Below are 17,230 nucleotides of genomic sequence, written 5' to 3'. Positions count from 1 at the left end.
AGAGCCCTTCAGAGAGTAACTCATGATTTCTTCAATTAAACAATGTCATCTATGGGGGGGTGGGGGCAGAATCGGGGCCTTCTTTATAGCAGTGCCTGCCCACTGGAATGAGGTTCTCCCAAGATTCAGATGGCCGCCACTCTACTTCTGTTTAGAAAAGCCATGAAGACCTGGCTCTTCACCCAGGTCTTTGGCAAGAGAGAGTGAGTCAGTTCCCTTCATTCCATCTGATCTGCTGTGCTTCCCATCTTTTATCTTTATATTTTATTGAATTTATTGGAATTTATTGTTGTAAGCTGCCCAGAGTTGTTGGGAGATGGGTGGCATACAAGTTTAATAAATCATTGTCCATTATTTTGTTTAGGTTTCTTTTTTTTTATTATTTATAGTTCAAATTTTGATAGCCTAGTTCTCCCCTTCCAAGTTTCATTTTTCTTTTTCTTCTCTTTTGCCTTTTGGTAGTTTATAATTCCTTTATATTATTAAAGTTGTGTTGTTGTTTTTTTAAAGTAAATGTCAGGAGAGACAAGACAGAAAAACAGCAACAGCAGGATGAGACCAAAGAGAGAAGGGAACGCTAAGGTGCAGCAGAGAATAGGATGCACTGATACTCCTGAAATTTAGCATCAAAATTCAGAGCAGGGGTATCAAACTCACATCATGGTGGTGTCACATGTCTCATCGCAACTTTTTTCCCCTTTGCTAAACCAGGCATGGGCATAGCCAGCACGTGATGCATCCACCCTGCAGACCACAAGTGATCTAGAGGATTATTAGGGACTGCATGTAAATTTCCAGGAAGCTGCACATAGCCCTGGGCAACAAGTTGTCCCCCAATGAATTAAAGTATTCAAGAAGTGTGTGAAAGGGGGGATAATTTCTGCTTTCAGGTAAAATTATCATATATCACATCTTTGTGATATGCATCAAATTGAAATCAAATCTTTATTACAACAACGATTGGGGGCCAAAAAGAATATGCACTGAACCAGGATTGTCAAACGTCACGGCATCAAGTGATAAATTGCAACTTTTTTCCCCTTTGCTAAACCAGGCATGGGCATAGCCAGCACGTGATGCATCCACCCTGCAGACCACAAGTGATCTAGAGGATTATTAGGGACTGCATGTAAATTTCCAGGAAGCTGCACATAGCCCTGGGCAACAAGTTGTCCCCCAATGAATTAAAGTATTCAAGAAGTGTGTGAAAGGGGGGATAATTTCTGCTTTCAGGTAAAATTATCATATATCACATCTTTGTGATATGCATCAAATTGAAATCAAATCTTTATTACAACAACGATTGGGGGCCAAAAAGAATATGCACTGAACCAGGATTGTCAAACGTCACGGCATCAAGTGATAAATTGCAACTTTTTTCCCCTTCTCTAAACTGGGCTTGGGAGTGGCCAGCACATGATGCATTTGGCCTGTGGGCCGCGACTTTGACAGCCCTGCACTAAACTGTTGCATATGTCAGACATTAATCAATTTGTAACAAGGAGTGTTGCTACCTATGATCGGATCACAGTGAAGCAATTTCTCAACAAGCAATTTCTTTGATTAATTTTAATCTAATTTTATAATTCATATAATTTTAAAATTTATTATTTTAAATTTTATTGCCTTATACACTGTAAGCCGCCCTGAGTCTTCGGAGAAGGGCGGGATATAAATATAAATATATAAAAAATAAAATAAAATTATTAATTGTGCATATTTTCTGATCTTTGATTGTAATAAAAAATTGATTTTTTTAAATGCAAAAGCGTTATTTGTTGTGCTGATATCAATGATATGTACTCCTAGATGACATGTCCTGTACCAGACATATGTGATGCTCAGGATATGTAAATTCATAGATTTGAATATGGCACAGGATAAAAGCAACTTTTCCAAAATTAGAGAATTACAGCCAGAATTATACCTACTTAAGTTCAACACTTATAGAAAACAGCAGAATGAGATTAGCTGACATAGAGAAATCAATATATTTTTCTCCTTGTGCAATAATATTGCCAATAATTAGTATTCCTTACTTGAAAAATAAAAACAAAATAAATTCATATAATATGATACATTCCTTTCTTGGAGATAATATGCATCAAAATATTAGGGAACATTTTAGCCTGCCTCTGATCTCTGCATTTGAAATTTAATTGCATATATTACTTTTTTCATCCATTTTCTTTTTCTATCAGTAAGAAAAATTTAAGATTCCATATTCAAATTCCCTAGAGGCCGACAGACTCCCAAATGCAGAGTAAATATCAGCATATAATGTGTTCAATATATTGTGACTATAAAAATAAAACCAGTTTCTTGTCAATTTGCAAGTATGTGTTACAGCTAGATAATTCTAGACCATGGAATCTTCTGCATTTTTGAGTCCGTCTCCCCACTTCCAATTCCTTAAAAGTACTCTGCTTTAGGAAAGATGTGTGTGCGCATGTTAAATTTCTTTTATGACATCATGACTGGAGTACCATAGGAGATGAAACAGCAGAACACAAATTTTGATTTGGTGAGCACCCTCTACTGGCTCCCTCTGCATTAAACAACACTTTTTTGAAAATGGCCTTGTTTTCATTGATGCATTACATTTTTCAGCAAATTTCTGATAATTTGCTAGAGGTTTTTTCTCAATGTGTTCCTATTTTGAAAACGTATGTTTAATATTACTATATATACAGTATATATTCTCTCAGCATACACATTAAGGGTGACTATTTTTCAGTCTATAAGTCTGAGTTCCGTAAATTAAGTATTTGAGAGCAATTTAATCTGTTTCAAAAACCAATATAGAATAGCTGTTGCAAAGGAAATAAGTTGTAATTACTATAAGCAGAAGCAGACAATTGTTTCCAGGTATGCAGGGGTGCAGGCCTTAGAAAGGAAAGATGAATATTATAAGCATGATACTTTTCACCTATACCTATTTTTTTTAATATCAATTTTCCTTTGTAAATGACTGATGCAAACATAAACTAAATATAGTTCAAAAGACAGCACCTAGACTGCCAGCTAGAATTAACTGAGGCAATTATATTTCATAGATAACTCTTCGAGTGAGACAGCCAGAAAAGACTGCCTTGCAGTTAAGTCTGCTCTACAATATTAATATTGTAAAATCTAATACTCTTAAATATTTGCCTACATATGCTCTGTAACCGTAGACCTTTCTCTAGTTGTTCCTACCAAGTGGCTACAAGAATGGGACCTCTAGTTAGTGGCACTATGATCTTGGCTTTGGCTCCTCTCAGTTCAATCCTGAGCTACCTATATCCTCTTATAACTTGATGGAATTTCAAAGCTCCTCTGGTTTCCAATCAGTGAGTTTCAATTAAAAACAATTCCTGGCATTTGTCTTGAAAACAGCAGGTTTATCTTCATCATCATATTATGGAAACTAGTTGATTTTGTTCTTTGTGTTTAGCTTGACTTGGAACTTGAACATGGGCAGTTTATGAAACTGTATGTTCTATAGACAGCTGCCAACTATATCCTTGCTGCTTCTGCTGGGTTCTTCCATCCCTTTGTATCAATAATATAATCCAGCTGATTTCTGTGTGCTCCAATCAGGTAATGTCCATAAATATAGGCTCATTTTGGTTATCTGTAAAATGTGTTAGCAATGAAGAAATCATTTAATTGGCAGAAATCAATAACTTATTGTCCTGTTTCATTTCATTTTCCTAGGTCATACAATTCAACTTCATTTTCTTCCTTACTATTTCTAATTTCTAAATTTTGCATTCCGGTCTTCAAACATAATCAGTATACTTTACATGTTTGGTTGATTTCAGACTGAACTTGAACATAAAATTCACCAGTTTCCACTTTACATCAGTGTGGTGAATAAACTTCAACAATCATCACAGTAAAGAGTTGTCCACAAAGTCTAATTGGGATATCCTTCTAATTGTATATCCTTCCTTATTATGAAAGCAATGCCATTTCTTTCCAGTTCTTCATGTTCCTCATTGTAAACAGCACAATCTTCTAGCAAAAGTGTTCAATTCCAGTCCATTTTATTTTACTGATGCCTAACATTCAATGTATAGCTGATTTATTTCATCTTTCAGTCTATTAAGGTTTACCATGTTCCATATTCCCACTATAATTCTTTAGATTTTTGCATGACATCAGGAAGTTGACATCCCGAAGTCAAAAACACCCATATTATAAAACAATTTTAGTACCCTAAAGCAGGGGTCTGCAAACTTGGCTCTTTTAAGACTTGTGGACTTCAACTTCAAGTCCACAGGTCTTAAAAGAGCCAAGTTTGCAGACTCTTGTCCTAAAGGATATTCAACAGTCACTCATTAGCAAGTTGAGTGACCTGAGATGTCCATCCATTGGCACGTTATTGTCAATCATTTTATTTTATTTATTTATGTGATTTTCTTGGTAAAATGCAAACGTGGTCATCATTGCCTTTGCCTGCCACAATATGAAGTGATGACTTTCTATTGTTACATTGGTATGCATCTTCCTCGTCTTCCTATATTTCTGCTGCCCAGCATAAATGCCTATTTGCTTTAGCTGGGCAGCAGGAAAGATCTTCAGGCCTTGGGCAATCTTGCAGATAGTATATATTCTTGGTATGGAGATCTAGCATTTTTTGCTTATCCCTCCCAGGGCTGCCATACCCCCCTCCACCACAATGAGGTAGTATAATAGGACTTGGGAAGGGGTATTATTACTACAATTGTTTGCCTTTTTAGATTTTTGCTGTTTTTAGTGGTTTTATTATATGCTTTTTAAATATAGTTCATGCACCACTTCAAAGAAGCGAAACAGCTGAAATATAAATAAATAGCCCAGTGGACGAAACAGTATATTCACTTAATTGGCTCCTTATTTATTTTTATTTGACTTGGTGTCCTTTTTTATATTCACACAAAATGTGCTAACTGCAAATTAACAGCAATCCTTTCTTTCATCACCAAACAGATTATTCCCTTTTGCTATAATTCATACAAAACTGATGGTTAGCGTCACAGCTTTCCTTGATAAAAGCAATTTTTAAAGAAACTCTCCCCACATGGTGACAGCATAAGCATAGTTTCTCAACTGGATCTGTGCCACCTTTAGTCACACACACAGCTGGTGTTTCCTCACTAAAACACCCTCTTCATGAACAAGAAATCTTGATGTATTGTAGCTGGTTTCTATTAATTTGAATTGCTTCTGCTACAATAAATTGTCTGTGGTTATTATGTTTTTATTAAATACTCAATCTAGGATGAATGCCTGTCAGCCTAGTAGAAGAGCTTAGAACTCTTTAGAGTTTTCCTAGGGGAGCAGACCTGACCCATTTGAAAGGGTTTTTTTTAAAAAAAAAAATCTGTTATCAGAAAAATTACAATTGACTAAGAAGGAAGACAGTATAATGCCTGCTGTCTTCAGAGACATGTCTTTAGAGACACGCAGATACCTTCAGCATCTGCACAATGTTTTGTAAACTTTATCAATTTCAATTTTATGCTTATTTTCTATGACCACATTAAAAATAAGATGAGAATAGAATAGAGTAGAGTAGAGTAGAGTAGAGTAGAGTAGAGTAGAGTAGAGTAGAGTAGAGTAGAGTAGAGTAGAATAGAATAGAATAGAATAGAATAGAATAGAATAGAATAGAATAGAATAGAATAGAATAGAATAGAATAGAATAGAATAGAACAGACAACAGCTTTATTGGCCAAGTATGATTGGACATACAAGGACTTTGTCTCCAGTGCATAAGCTCTCAGTGTACATATAAACAACAAAGTGATAAGTCCTAGATCATAAATCATAAGATACAATCATAAAACATAAGATACAAACAATTGATAAATCATAATATACCAATAGGAGAACACAGTAGGAAAGATGAGCGGTGAGAAAGATGAGAAGATAAAAAGATGGAAAAGATAAGATGATGACAAGGATAATAGCAATACAGCCTACTACATGGGTAAGTATCTTTAGGCATAAGACAGTGCTGTGGGAGTTAGGTATTTAGCAGAGTGATGGCATGGGGGAAGAAACTATCTTTGTGTGCAGTTGTTTTTGCATGTAATGCTCTATAGTGGGGGTCTTGAGGGGAAAAGTTGAAACTTCTCCCCTCAAGGAGAAATTACAAAAATACGTAAATTACAAAAATTTACTCCATGTGCAGAGATTTTATTTTATTTTATTTTATTTGCATTTATATCCCGCCCTTCTCCGAAGACTCAGGGCGGCTTACACTATGTCAAGCAATAGTCTTCATCCATTTGTATATTATATACAAAGTCAACTTATTGCCCCCCAACAATCCCTCATTTTACCTACCTTATAAAGGATGGAAGGCTGAGTCAACCTTGGGCCTGGTGGGACTTGAACCTGCAGTAATTGCAAGCAGCTGCTGTTAATAACAGACTGTCTTACCAGTCTGAGCCACCAGAGGCCCTATCCTCTGGCCCTATCACTATCATACACTAAATAAAATGTAAAAAAGGACGATATTACATTGTATGTAATGTATTTAAGTTGGAAGACACCATAGCATTAGATCCATAAAGTGTCATAAACTGTTCAGTGCAGGAATCCACATTAATGCATCCCTGTCAAACAGAAGTTGGCTTCATTTGGATCCACTGAAAGGAAGCCACTGAGCATTTATCTCTATTATCAGACTATAGCATTACCTCAAATAATTGTTTTATGGAGAAAAAGTTATGACACCTCATAAAAGAAAGATGAGATACAAATCAAACAAATACATGAATAAAATTAGAATATACCTTCATCTAACTTAGAACAGATCATGATTTCCTTCTGCATGACATTTGTTCAAGTATTTGAAGAATGTTTTCTTATCTCCTCTGCATCTTCTCAAGGCTAGACATTCCCTGGTCCTTCAACCTTTCTTCACAGAATTTAACTTTTAGATCCATCATAATCCTTACCATCCTTCTCTGAAGCTGTACTATCTTCTCTGAAACTGGAACTAGACACATTCCTTGAGGTGACTGAATTAAAACTGAAAGTGTATTACTTCCCAGGATTTTTAAATTATAATCTATTGATGCAGATTAAAAATTGCATTTTTCTTTTTTTACTACCACACCATGCTGACAGTTCATATTTACTTTCCCCCCACAAATTTCAAACCAGGTATTCCTCATCCTGACCTTTGCATAGGAATAGTAATGCTCTGTACCATACTGGTGAGCCCCTATTTAGAATGCTGATTCTAGTTCTCCTCATCACAATAGAAGAAAGATGCTGAGGTCCTAGAAAGAGTACAGAGAAGAACAAAAAAGATGAACAGCTAAAGGAACTAGGTATGTTTAGCTTAACAAAGAGAAGACTGAAGGAAGGCATGATAGCAGTCTTCCAATACTTGAAGGGCCGGCACAGGGAAGAGGGAATCAATTTTTCTCCATAGCACCTGAGGATAGGGCAAGGAGTAATGCTTGAATGCTCATCAGAGGTAGATCCAGCCTGAAAATGAGGAATTTCCTGACAGCAAGAACTATTAATCAGTGGAACATCTTGCCTCCTAGAGCTGTGGGTGCTCCATTACTGGAAGGTTTTCCAATATAGGACAACAATTTGTCCGAGATAATACAAGAATTCCTGCCTTATTCTACAATTCTATACAACGGGATATATGCATGCATCAAACTTTAAAATTAAATCTTAATTCTAAGAATACATTTTATTGCTCCCCAGTGTGTGCAGTGCTTATAGTACTTATGCAATATTGATGTTGCAATTAGAAATAATAATTTTCACATTTTCTTCACCATTTTTATTCAAAGAATCCTAGAGGGTGAAAAGAATTTAACCTTTATTATCTAAAACAAGGGCCGGGATAGCTCAGGCTGGTAAAGAAGCCTGTTATTAGAACACAGAGCCTGCAATTACTGCAGGTTCAAGCCCGGCCCAAGGTTGACTCAGCCTTCCATCCTTTATAAGGTAGGTAAAATGAGGACCCAGATTGTTGGGGGGGCAATAAGTTGACTTTGTAAAAAATATACAAATAGAATGAGACTATTGTCTTATACACTGTAAGCCGCCCTGAGTCTTCGGAGAAGGGTGGGATATAAATGTAAACAAAAAACAAAAACAAAAAAAACCCCTATTGAAATCACAGTACTGCAACTGGTTTAAGACTATCTTTACAGAGAAGTTAGTAATATGTCTTATAATTCCTGAAACAAACCTTCAGTGGCACTTACCGGTTCATTTGCTGCCAATGCAAGGGCTACGTTTACTGAAAAAGGAAGAAAAAGAATTTATTAAAATTCTTGCAGTATTAACATCAAAAATTCAATCAATAGTTCTGAGAACTCTAGGAGTGGAATGGTCTAATATATAATGGATTGGAAGAAATGTATTTTCTTTGTTTCTGGAAGGGGAGTTGAGGTTTTAAGGAGTGACTATGGATTATGATTTGTGTTATATTTTAATTTTTGTTGTTAGTTTTATAACCTGTAGTCGGTTCTGGGAAGTCCCGGGGGGTGGGGGGAGGAAGGGGAAGGGAGGGGGAGGTGGGATGAGGGTAGAAAATGGATTGATGGTCAATGTACAAAGATGATCGAAGACGTATAATTAATGTAAGATCGGAGCTGCCTGGCTACCACTTCAGAATGATGGGAAAGAAGGAAGTAGAAGAGAGAAGGAGGTAGGAAAGAGAAGAGGAGGAAGAGGAAAGGAAGGAAGAGGGATAGAAGAGGGAGAAGAAAGGAGTAGGGAGGAAGGAGGAGAGGATGTAGATAAGAGAGGGGGAGGATGGTTGTGGAAAGTAGAAGAAGGTAGAGAAGGGAAGAGAGTTAAAGGAAGGGGGTGGTGACCGGGCAGGTCCGATTAATTGTATATGATGGTACATTAAATATGTTATTGGATATGAATGTTAAAATAAAACTTTTTTAATAAAAAAAAAATTCAGTCAATAGAAGGAATGTGTCTACATTGCTGAGTTATAATTTTTTTTAAAAAAATCTGGGCAATTACTGAGCTGTAGTTATTGTAATCCACAGATAAAAATGCTGGAAATAATACCTTGGAAACCATAATCTGCACATTTTAAGTCAGGATGGGGAACATTTTATGACACCCAAAGACTGCATGGGATTTTGATTCTTATTTATAGAGCATAAAATCAATGTCTCATGATGATTTGCAATTGAATACAACTACACGATTAATAATTAACATAAACCAAAATATAAGACAAAGATTAAACGCAATAATTTGAAATTAAAAAGCGGTGCCAATTCATTAGTCATTTGAACTTAAATATCTCTCCAAAAGTTAAGACAGATGGTGTGAATATTAATTCTAGGGGAGTCTATTTTGTAAAGCTGGAGCAAGAACTGAGAAAAAGGACTTCCTGGCCTTCATTTCCCTTATATTACCAAAAGTGGAATATAACACAAAGGATGACTGAGGTGGGTGAAGGCAGATTTGCAGGGTGCTGGATGCCAACCTAGGCTTTTTGAATTAAATCTAGCACTGGAGAAGGACAAAGGAAAAAATATTTGGAATAAAAAAAGCTGCAACTCTAAAGAGTTCAGTGGTATAATGAAATTGAAGGAGGCAATCATTTGCAATAAAACAGCAGACTGAATTAGCTGTAAGCCTGGAATATTAAAAAGAAATTATGGAACTTAGCTTGGACTTTGCTTGTCTGTCCATTAGCAGAATACTGTAAGTCTCTGGCAATAGAAAAGGACCAATTTTTTTTTTTTTTTTTTTGGGGGGGGGGAGCCAAAAAAAATAATCTAATTGGAAAATTGATCAAATTCATCTGCAAGTGGCAGAGAAAAGTATTTCTTTATTTAACAAACCATTTTATTTAAAAAAATGCAATTTACAACAATACAAACTAATATAAACTAAAACAAAACAAAGGAATAAAAGGTGCAAAGAAGAAAAAGAGAAAGAAAAAATAGAATATAAAGAAAAGGAAATGTATAAATTGACTTCCCCCTTCATCATAACATACATAAACAATTTTAGTAACTTATCACATTCTCTTAAAATACAATAAATTATCTCTTTTTACCATATCCCATCTTGTCTATTAAAAAATCCAGTCATTTTAATTTTGAGGTCAACAAAAGTCCATTACTAGAGATAACATATATATTCTAACCGTGATCAAATAAACCAACTTTTCATCCCTTTCTCTAAAATTCTCAATTTTTAGCCTCTTAAATAATATCCTAAAACTTGATTTTTTTATTTGTCCCTTCTGTCAGGCGCAAAGAATCAGGATCACATTTTAAGTTCCAGTTAATATTTATTGCTCAAGCCTATACACAAGAATCTAATGGTAAACTAATGGTCAGCACTAAATTGGCACTGGATAAGAATTAATGGAATTCAAAGGTGGGGGGCTAGATTTGGAATGGTTGTGGAAACATAATGACTCCAGATTGATTCTGTACCCAAGCACTCCTCTTCTTCTCCTACACTTCTCACAAAATTATTCAAAGTTTAATAAATCTTTTTTATAAATCCAATATATAAAAATTATCCAGGTCACTCTCTTATTATTTGTATATGTCTTTTAATTATTAAGACATCAGCTGGTTTCTTTTGTATGTCTACTGTAATATCTTTTTCCAGATCATTCTTGTGACCTATTACGTTTAAAATCACTTTCAGGCAATTAAAACCAATCTTGTCAGGCAAAATTGATTCTGTTTCATAGCATCTTTTAAACATTATCTATAGAGAGAATAACTCTTAAAATTAACTTCTGGGTTCATTGTTAAAAAATATCCAATATATCTAATGCTTCAAAAGAGTTTGTTTCATTCTGTATTAGTGAATAAAGTTTAACTTCTCCTTTAATATAATTTTTATTTCCTTCTTGATTCCTCTAATATCCAATTTTTGAAGTCTTATTTATTATGTTTTTTCTAAATAGTTAAATTACATAATCCAAAACATTCTCCCACAGAATATTATAATTTTGAAATTGTCATTAATTCCAAATTCTTGTTTCCAAATTCTTTAACTTTCTAAAATCAAATTTTTAATTACCCTTTTGTGGTTTAATGAAAAAAATGTTATTCAGTTGTTCTATAAGTAGCCCTTGACTTATAACCATTTAATGGCAGTTCAAAATTACAACAACCTAGGAAAAAGTAACTTACAAGCTGTCCTTGAAGTGATAACATTCAACCATCCTCACAGTCAGGTATCACAATTTTGGCACTTGGCCACAGACTTGCATTTATGATAGTTGCAGTCACATCTTGCAATCACATGATTGCGATTTGCGACCTTCCTACCTAGCTTCCAACAAGCAAAAAAAAAAAATATGAAGGAAGCTGGATTTGCTTCACAAGAGCATGATTCACTTAATAATTATGTTACTCATTTAACTACTGTAGTGATTTATTTAGCAACCACTGTAAAAAGGTCATAAAATCAGGGTCAGTCATCATGACTTCCTTAACAAGTGCATCACTTAGTGACTGAAATTCCAGTGCCAATTTTGGTCATAAATCAAGGACTACCTGCACTTAGTTAAAACTTTTGGTGAGATTGAGGGAAAGTATTGGGTACTTTAAAGCATGTTGATCTAAAGATTCCTAATTGCTGAAAAGGCAGTTAACAATTTCCAAAAGTGATTAGAAAAGGAGGTAGAAGAAGTTAAGTGTCCTTTTAAAGTGCCAACCATGGCTTGAATCAGATGGTGATTTCCTCAACTTCTAGAGCTCTAACCAACTGGAGAATGCTATCTTGTGACTCCTCGCCAGAAGAAACTGTCAGGAGCATTTATGGGCGATCTCAAGTCCTCCTTTGTCCGAAGAAAAATTATAAAGGCTTGGTCTACTTGCTAGCTATTCCTTCTGCTATGGTAAGCTACATTAAAAGCAAAGCTATCTTCCGTCTTCATCTTACCCAAACAAAATAATGCAAATTAAAGAAGACAAAGTATTTGTTGGGCATTAGAAAGTCAGCAACCCAACACAGCTGGTAGGCGGATTATTGGATAAATCGGGGGGGGGGGGAAGCTTCTTTTTAAGGACTGAATATCTTTTGTTGTTAGCTGCGAAGTCGTGTCCGACCCATTGCAACCCCATGGACAACGTTCCTCCAGGCCTTCCTGTCCTCTACCATACTCTGGAGTCCATTTAAGCTCATGCCTACTGCTTCAGTGACTCCATCCAGCCACCTCGTTCTCTGTCGTCCCGTTCTTCTTTTTCCCTCAATCTTTCCCAGCATTAGGCTCTTCTCCAGTGAGTCCTTCCTTCTCATTAGGTGGCCAAAGTATTTCAGTTTCATCTTCAGGATCTGGCTTTCTAAATTAATCTTAAAAAAACTACTCATTTTGATAATGCTATTTCTGTATCATTTGCTGCCTTGAGTAACTTATATGTGTATGAATGTTATGTTTGCATGTGTGTGTATGTGTGTATGTATGCATGCATGTGTGCATGAATGCTATGTATGCATACATGTGTGTATGTATTTATGCATGCATGTGTTTATGAATGTTATGTATGCATGATGTGTGTATGCATGTGTGTATGAATATTATGTATGCATGTGTGTGTATGCATGCATATGTGTTTGAATGTTATGTATGCATGTGTGTATTTGTGTGTATACACACACAAGGCAGGGAAAAACACTGGAAATTTTTAAGAAAATGTTGGATAACCATCTGACTGAGATGGTGTAAGGTTTCCTGCCTGGGCAGGGGGTTGGACTAGAAGGCCTCCAAGGTCCCTTCCAACTCTGTTGTTATGTTATGTTATGTTATGTTATGTTATGTTATGTTATGTTATGTTATGTTATGTTATGTTATGTTATGTTATGTTATGTTAAGAAAATGTAATAATTACAGTAACGATAAATGGAATGCATCCATTAAAACGTTAAACACAGATATGCATATACTATATTCCCAATACAATATGAACGACTTACCAGCCGTTGTGGACTTTCCTACGCCCCCTTTACCAGAAGCTACAAGCAGCACTTGCTTAACTCCTTCAATCGGCTTTTGTTTCGGAAGCCCTCTAGCCATGATCTTGCTACGTTTGTCTTGGAGGACATCATCCTTCGTATTTGATGACTTTAAAGAAAAAGCAAGAGTGTACATGTTCAAAGACTTGATCTACGGTATGCGTTAAGAGTTTGCCGATTTGAAGAAAAAAAAGCAACCTAGGAAGATGTCCCATCTCACAGTAATTGCCTGCTGTTCTTCTTGGACCTCTTAAAATTCCACAATATTGCTACATTACTGTTGCATATGACAGCAAGTCATGGATCACACTTACGAAACGAGCGAGACAAAGACCTGCACCTTAAAAGCCTACCATTTTTTTCAAATTTGCCGCCACTCGGTTTAGCAGCCTTACGGAGAACCGATTGCCAACCATTTATCTTGTTCGAAATCCCCTTCAGTATTAGCAGGAGTTATTCTCAAGCAGCTCCCCTACAGTTTTCTGCGAAGGAAATTGCACTATGCAGTTTAGCGCTCAGGTGAATCTGACAGCTAAAGAGTTAAAACGATAGAGTTTGCATTCTGAGATGAGGCGCTCACCCTAAGTCTTAAAGGAAATAAAAGGAACCAAACCGGAAGGGTCCCCGGTGAGAAACTGCAAACTATGCACTTCCAGGCACCAGTTTTTGCTAAATCATTTCCGGGACAATAAAGCTAGAGCTGTTCTTTTGTGTTTTTTTTTTTTTATCTCGGGGAACTATAGAGTAGACTGTATTGGCTAGAACGGCACTTGCGACAGTAAAGACTCTTCCAGCGTTTTCCTCGCCCACTGCGCTGTATTTCATACGTTTCTCAACCTTGGCAATTCAGGACAGTGGCGGATGAATTCTAGGAGTTAAAGTTAAACCTCACATATCTTAAAATTGCCAAGGTTGAGAAACACCGATTGAATGAGTTTCTTCCTTCCTTAACAGTCTCGAATCTTTTAAAGACTGCGACAGCAAAACCTTTTATTTATTTATTTATTTATTTATTTGTCACAACAGTATATATAAGCATAAGCATGAAATAACTATACGATATATAAGCATAAATATAATCATACGTATGTAATAACAATCACAGGGAACAATAGAACAGGAACGGTAGGCGCTATTGTGCTCTTATGCATGCCCCTTACAGACCTCTTAGGAATGGGATGAGGTCAATTATAAATAGTTTTTGGTTAAAGCTTTGGGGATTTTGGGACAAGACAACAGAGTCTGGTAGTGCATTCCAGGCATTAACAACTCTGTTACTGAAGTCATATTTTCTGCAATCAAGATTGGAGAGGTTCACATTAAGCTTAAATCTGTTGTGTGCTCGTGTATTGTTGTGACTGAAGCTGAAGTAGTCTTCAACAGGAAGGACATTGTAACAGATTGTTCTATGAGTTAAACTCAGGTCATGTTGAAGGTGGCGGAGTTCTAAATTTTCTAAACCCAGATTTCAAGTCTGGTGGCATAAGGTATTTTGTTGTAATCAGAGGAGTGGAGAACTCTTCTTGTAAATTATTTCTGGACACGCTCAATTGTATTAATGTCCGAAATGAGGTATGGGTTCCAGACAGGCGAGCTGTATTCAAGAATTGGTCTAGCAAATGTTTTATATGCTCTGGTTAGTAGTGTAGTGTTTCTGGAGAAGATTAAGATTAAGTTTAAAACTCTTAAAGCCTTTTTTGCGATGTAGTTGCAGTGAGCTTTGGCACTTAGATCATTTGATATGAAAATTCCAAGGTCTTTAATGGGGTGGGGGTCAACTACAAGGTAATTAGTCCATCAAGCTTGTATTTAGATTCTTTTTTTCAATGTGTAAGACAGAGCATTTGCTGGTTGAGATTTGGAGTTGCCAAGTTTTTGACCATTCCGACACAAAGTCAAGGTCTTTTTGAAGGGTAGCTGTATTGTTGGTAGTGTTAAATACTTTAACTTCGTCAGCGAAGAGAATACAGTTACTTATAATATGGTCACAGAGATCATTAATGTATAATATGAAGAGTGTTGGTCCTAGAACGCTGCCTTGGGGAACACCGCTATTGACAGGAGCAGGATTTGATAGGGCACTGCCTATTTTGACCACTTGTTGTCTGTTTGACAGGAACGCTGTTATCCAATTGTGGAGGAGTCCGGAGATGCCGTAGGATTTTAGTTTTAGGAGAAGTTTGTTATGTACCAGAGTGTCAAAAAATTCCCACCTATTCCCACCGCACTATTAACAGCTGTGAAAGGATACATTCAAGATACAGCATCTTCATTACTGTAAGGATGGAGAGTTCCCCAACCAGATCTTCTGAGAATTGGAAAAGCAAACCTCTTTGCTTTTCCCTCTAAAGATAAGCATCTTTAGAACACAGGCACAGGAGGGACATGGAGGGAAGAGTCCCCTGTCATTCAAACCTCTTCAAAACGGAGTAAAACGCTTTCATTGCTTTTCCCCAATGGGGTTGGAGGTACTAGCGCTGGGCGCTTCTAGGCGATGAGCACCTCAGGAGTGCCCCCAATGCCAATCAATAATTAATTAAGTAATACTGCAAGAGTTGCAACCCCCAATATTACTAATCTCTAAAACAGTCTAGTATCCATGGCATCATTTTTTTTAAATTGCCTTTTAAAGTTTTTAGTTCTTTTTTATCCATCCCACTTTCTCCTCCCATACAAAAAGCAAGTGTCCTAGCATAGTTGTGCTAGTTTACCTAAGAAAGGAAATACATTTTAAAAATGATTGCAGCTGGTGCCTGCTGCCCCTTTATGTTGCTTGGATGTAAAAGATGGAGTCAGAAACAATAAATTTCCCTCTAAAGTACATGACTCTTTGGGTGACACTCTTTTTCACACAGTAACTAGATCAAAGTTTGAGAAAACTATACCCCAAATGAAGCTCCAAAAAAAGTCTGGGTCAGTTTCCTGACTCCAATCTGAAAGCAACATCCTTTTTTCAGCCTCCTATTAAGCAGGGTGCTCTATAGGGCATCCCTCATTCTATATCTAATACAACCCATGACATTTCTTGTTCTGAACAAACTATATATTTTTCTTGTTTTCAGAACCAAAAACTTGAGAACAGCTTTATTTTACTACTTGCATCAGATGACAATCATAACTACAATCCAAATTACACAGATAAAATGCACAACTGAATTGACATAACAGTATCTATTGAGCTCAGTGGGAGTGAATCCCAACTTGAAGTGATGGGAGGCTTGCTTAGAGAATGCAATCTCTCCCTGGCATCCAAAATCCACAGAGGCCCTTTTTGGAAATTCAATAAATTTTACTTCCAAAGATGCTGATACAATTCAACAGCATTGCAAATATCTCCTAAAGCAGAGTTCTTCTCCTCTTGCTATTGCATCAGCTCCTCTTGTACCTCCTGCTCATCCATCCCTCATACAAATGGCTTCTTGGTCTCAAACCTCCCCAACCCGTTTGATTCCCTTTCTGGTTGGAATTTACCTACTCTTGAGCTCAAGTTGGAGGTAGGCACACCAATAAACAGACAAGGGGGCTTCTGTCAAGGAACCTTTGCTTTATTTCCCTTTTGCTTTCTTAAGCTACTTGATGCAGAAGTCACCATTTATTCAACCTACAGCTTTTGCCTTCTTTCTTTTCCATTCCTGAGAAATCCTTGTGACTCAGTGGAACTCTAGCTCTTTTTTGGCTTCCCTCAGCTAATCACTTTCCTTCTGGGACAAAACTAACTTATTCCAGAGTCCATGATCTGCATGCATCTCCTACCAACACCACCACATCTTTTTGGATGTTTTCCAATCTCTAAGCTTTGTTTCTTCCTCTTCACACTATAGTGAGAATCACAAAGTGAGAACCTATTTATTTCACTTCATCATCAAGTTACCCATCTCCCCTTATAGCAATAGCACTTAGATTTATATATTGCTTCACAGTGCTTTACAGCCTTCTCTAAGCAGTTTATAGAGTCAGCATATTGTCCCAAACAATCTGGATCCTCATTTTACCATCCTCAGAAAGATGAAAGGCTGAGTCAACCTTAGCCGGTGAGAATTGAATTGCAGGCAGCCAGCAGTCAGCAGAAGTAGCCTGCGGTACTGCATTATAACCACTGCTCATTGTACCTGAACTGTACATTGTTATATCTCCAGCCAATTACACTCCAGGCATCCAGATTCCTAGTATCTAGATATTTCCTGCCTTTTTAACTAGTCTTTGAACCACCTTTACTCATTTCACCAAATTTATTGCAGTCCTCTGACTTCCATAAAAATCAGTC

At 36.6% G+C, this 17,230-nt stretch overlaps 1 protein-coding gene across 2 annotated transcripts in view; it reads right to left on the bottom strand.

Moving 5' to 3' along the window:
- NUBPL (NUBP iron-sulfur cluster assembly factor, mitochondrial) overlaps nt 1-13,629 on the bottom strand; it is a 66,201-nt gene extending 52,572 nt beyond the window's left edge. The window contains exons 1-3 of one of the 2 annotated variants that reach the window (XM_058162232.1): nt 13,547-13,629; nt 12,928-13,075; nt 8,214-8,248 (exon numbers count right to left, since the gene is read on the bottom strand). In XM_058162232.1, coding sequence (XP_058018215.1) covers nt 8,214-8,248; nt 12,928-13,027 — 135 coding nt within the window. In that variant the 5' untranslated portion in view covers nt 13,028-13,075; nt 13,547-13,629. Of the gene's footprint in view, nt 1-8,213; nt 8,249-12,927; nt 13,076-13,319; nt 13,504-13,546 lie in introns of those variants that run through there. The other variant, XM_058162230.1, reaches the window with a different exon arrangement.
- Nucleotides 13,630-17,230: the final 3,601 nt, after the last annotated feature.

This window comes from Ahaetulla prasina, chromosome 1 (assembly GCF_028640845.1).
Source record: "Ahaetulla prasina isolate Xishuangbanna chromosome 1, ASM2864084v1, whole genome shotgun sequence".
Lineage (NCBI taxonomy): Eukaryota > Metazoa > Chordata > Lepidosauria > Squamata > Colubridae > Ahaetulla > Ahaetulla prasina.
Note: the sequence above shows the minus strand (reverse complement) of the source record. Positions and strands in the feature narration are given on the sequence as shown.